Source organism: Apium graveolens, chromosome 8 (genome assembly GCF_009905375.1).
Source record: "Apium graveolens cultivar Ventura chromosome 8, ASM990537v1, whole genome shotgun sequence".
NCBI classification, from domain to species: domain Eukaryota; kingdom Viridiplantae; phylum Streptophyta; class Magnoliopsida; order Apiales; family Apiaceae; genus Apium; species Apium graveolens.
Window position 1 is genome coordinate 257,715,082 of NC_133654.1, and position 3,646 is coordinate 257,718,727.

Consider the following 3,646-nt stretch of genomic DNA (forward strand, 5'->3'; position numbering starts at 1 on the left):
TTCATATTCAAAATTTATCATTTGAATTGTGTTTTTAGATAACTAAATAAAATAGTGAACCTAATTAGGGGTGTGTTTGGTATTGCTGTTGCTGACAGCAATTGCAGCTTTTCACACTATTTGGTAAAATTCAAAAGCTTCTTTTCGGAAAAGTGCTTTTGGCTGTTAGAGAAAGCAAGTTACCCATGCTTTTGGAAAATGCTTCTTTTCAGCTTTTTTCACCATCAAACTTTAACAAAAACATTATGATTTTTAATTTTTTGCATCAAAACATATAGATATTAACCTAATAGATATCTGATTTTTACAAATACCCTTTTTTCAGTAGCACTTTTTTCTAACAGATGAGCAATTTTTAACAGCAATCCCAAACAGAGATGACAAACAAAAGAATTCTTTTTCAACATTAAAAAAATTTGAGTGAAGAAAAATAACAAAGAAATTGAAAATATATAAAAAAAATCACTTGACTAATGAAAATTAAGGGGGTGTATTCAATTCAGATTTTAGAGAATTTATAACAATGCATTAATTTTGAATTATTGTTGTTGATTTTGGCTGATTTTATTTTTTATGCGGATTTTAGCGGAGTTGGTAAATAAATCTTTTAGAGTTTTGCTCATTTGTTGATTTGAATAGTGATTTCTACAAATGCGTCAAAATCTTTTGAATTTTGCTAAAATTTCTGAAAATATAAAATACACTAGCAAATCCATCAAAATCTACAATTTTAAAAAATACAAAAAATGCATCGACTTTTGAATACCAACAGATATTAATGAATTTTTTAAAATCCATATTTGAAAAACACAAGATTTTAATGGATTTTTTAAAATATAAATTTAATAACCCAGATTTTAAAAGATTTTTTTCAATGCCTATTGAATACTATCGTATTTTTAAGGATTTTTTAGAATCCAAATTGAATACACTAGAATTTTCTAAATTCAAAAAAGTCCTTTAAAATTCCAATATAATACACCCCTATAAGAATAAGAAATTTCCAAGAAATTTCCCATATTTTACCAGCTGCCTATATAAGTTCGGGGGTGTTGCACATACCGCATAAACCCAAGATCGCCGCCCCCATCGTACCATATTCAAGAACTTCATAATTCAGTAAATGGAAAATCAATTGAGCTGCGAAGATGATGAGGAGAGCGGATCTGGAGATGACTTCATTGTCCATGTGCTAAAGGTAACAGTAGTTTCTAATGCATTCAATTTTGATTTGATTTTTTAGAAGTTGTCAATTCTAATCTTTGATTATTTTTTTTTGTTTCAAATATTCATAGTTTTATCAAGGATTGTTCATCTTACATCAAAAGGGTTGCTAAGGCAGAGAGGCAGAGGAGTGGTTTTTCCATAGTCATATTTATACTCCTTTGTACCACAGATCTTGTTGTGAGCTTTTAGGTCCTAATGCACAACATACTTTTTGTTACACTTATCACAGTTGAATTTTTTCTTTCCTTGTTTTCGAGAGAAGTGCATCTTCATACCAGTCAAATCTCCGAGAGCTCTTGCAGGATGGTGAAAGTCACAACTGCGTTCTGGGTGTACAGCATATCTTTCATGGATTTCCCGGAGAGTTCCTCTTCTTTCTTTAAAAAGCAAAAGCAGCACCTGTTGGAGAAGCCATTATTGTATTAGAATATTATTGTAGTAGAATATTTAGATAGCTGAAATGGATTGTTGTTTACTTTTAGTTGAAATGTTAGCAATTTCTCATGACATATTGTGATATATATATAACATTTTGCAGGCTCCTATATTTTTCATTTTCAAATTTTTATTATTTTTGGTATTTATTATAGATTCTAGTTGATTGTCATATCTATTATTATCTTGCTTACTACTGGTTAGGTAGTATAACATAACAGTTTGGTATAAGTATAACAGTTTTGTATGACTTTTAACAAATTAATAAATAATATTGTTATAGGTCAAATTTTTATTATTTTTGTAACTTAATAAAAATTTCATTTGAACTGTGTATTTTATATAAGGTCGCATTTGTTGTACAAGGGTGAGTTGTATCTTTATCATCTAACTTACCAGTATCAATTTGGTACCCTAATGTTTGAGAAAAAAATTATAATTGTTATATTTCAAAGTTTTGTATTTATATCATTTACTATAGATTTCACTTGGATTGTCTATCTTACTTAAGGTAGGATATTTTGATCAATATGGGTGGGTTACTACTGTTAAAGTTTATTCTAAACTTGTTTGTTTATCTTTGTTATTTAATTAAGTCTGAATACTTTAGTTAATCGTGATCAGCTTCTTAGACGTGGTCTTTGTAGCTATGGAGTATTTTCAGGAGTTATAGGAGAATAAGTCTAGTATTTGGTTTGTATCAGGAGATTTAGTATCTTTAGGTCCTATTTTCTAGCCACTACTATTTTTGGTGTGGTATTTATCTTGTACTTGATTTGCAGAATAAAACTTAAGTTGTTCAGCGTGCATCTTGTTTTCTTAAATTTTCAAACTAAATACATAGTAATATATATAGTTGCTATGTAGTTCCAACATTTTTGGTATCAAAGCACTCAGGAGTTCTTGGTGAATGCCCAAGTACATGCCCAGAATGACGGCCGTAGAAACGGGAAAATTGAAAGATGGAACAGTAAGCTTGAGTTATCCCATGCTATCACGAGAAAATTACACGGCGTGGGGCATGAAAATGAAGATCTATATGCAAGCTCTTGGTGTTTGGGTAGCTATAGAACCGATTGATCCAAATACAGAAACCAATGATAGAACAGATAAGATAGCCCTAGCAGAAATAAACCAGGGCATCCCCGAAGACATTCTACTATCCCTCGCCGAAAAGAAGACTGTAAAAGACGCATGAGAGGCTGTGAAAACCATGTGTCAGGGTGCAGAACGTGTGAAAGTAGCAAAGGTACAAACTCTGAAATTAGGGTTTGAACCCATGATTATGAAGGATACAGACACTCTGGATGATTTCTACTTAAAGATGAGTGGGCTTATAACTAAGATACAGGCCCTTGATGAAGAAGTAGCAGAATCATATGTGGTTAAAAAACTCCTGAGAGCTGTCCCAATAAAATTCCTCCAGAGAGCTTCTACCATCGAACAATTTGGTAACATCGAGGAGATGTCGATTGAAGAAACCATTGGTTCGTTAAAAGCTCATGAGGAGAGGCTTCGTGGTCAAGTTGAAAGCGGTGGTGGACAGTGATAACTCCTGGTGGCGGGGCTGCTCCTCCAACGCCGTCCTGGATCATTTGCCGCCGTAGAGATGTAGCTGTGGTTGGGTTCCTACAAAACAACGCCGGAAGGGGGGTTGGAGTCCCGCGGCGCCTCCGGCGTGAGAGTAAGAACCAGCTTTTTGGGAAGACGAAGATGAATATAAATGTATGGTTGCTGTGTGTGTGTATGGATGTGTATATGTTGTGGCTGCTGTGTGTTTTTGAGTGTGTGAGAGAGTGTGAGTGTGTGAGAGTGAATAATTTCCAACCCCTAAACCCTTCAGCCCTGGGGGGTATATATAGCCACAAGGTAGGGTTTAGGGGCAGTTACCTCTAAATCTGGGCCGTTGGATCTTGGGACCAGAGGACGCCTGGCTTGGGTGGATTGCTTACATGTGTCCAGGGGAGGACCACCTCCAGAGTGT

General features: G+C 34.2%; 1 protein-coding gene across 1 annotated transcript; it reads left to right on the forward strand.

The window, feature by feature from the left end:
- The first annotated feature begins 2,875 nt into the window (after nt 1–2,875).
- On the forward strand, nt 2,876–3,211 carry LOC141680705 (uncharacterized). The gene has a single exon (XM_074486856.1). It carries the CDS (start codon nt 2,876–2,878, stop codon nt 3,209–3,211), a length of 336 nt encoding a protein of 111 aa, XP_074342957.1.
- Nucleotides 3,212–3,646: the final 435 nt, after the last annotated feature.

Excerpts from the sequence above, each read along its gene's own strand:
- LOC141680705 (XM_074486856.1), top strand. The coding sequence starts at position 2,876 with ATGTGTCAGGGTGCAGAACGTGTGAAAGTAGCAAAGGTACAAACTCTG.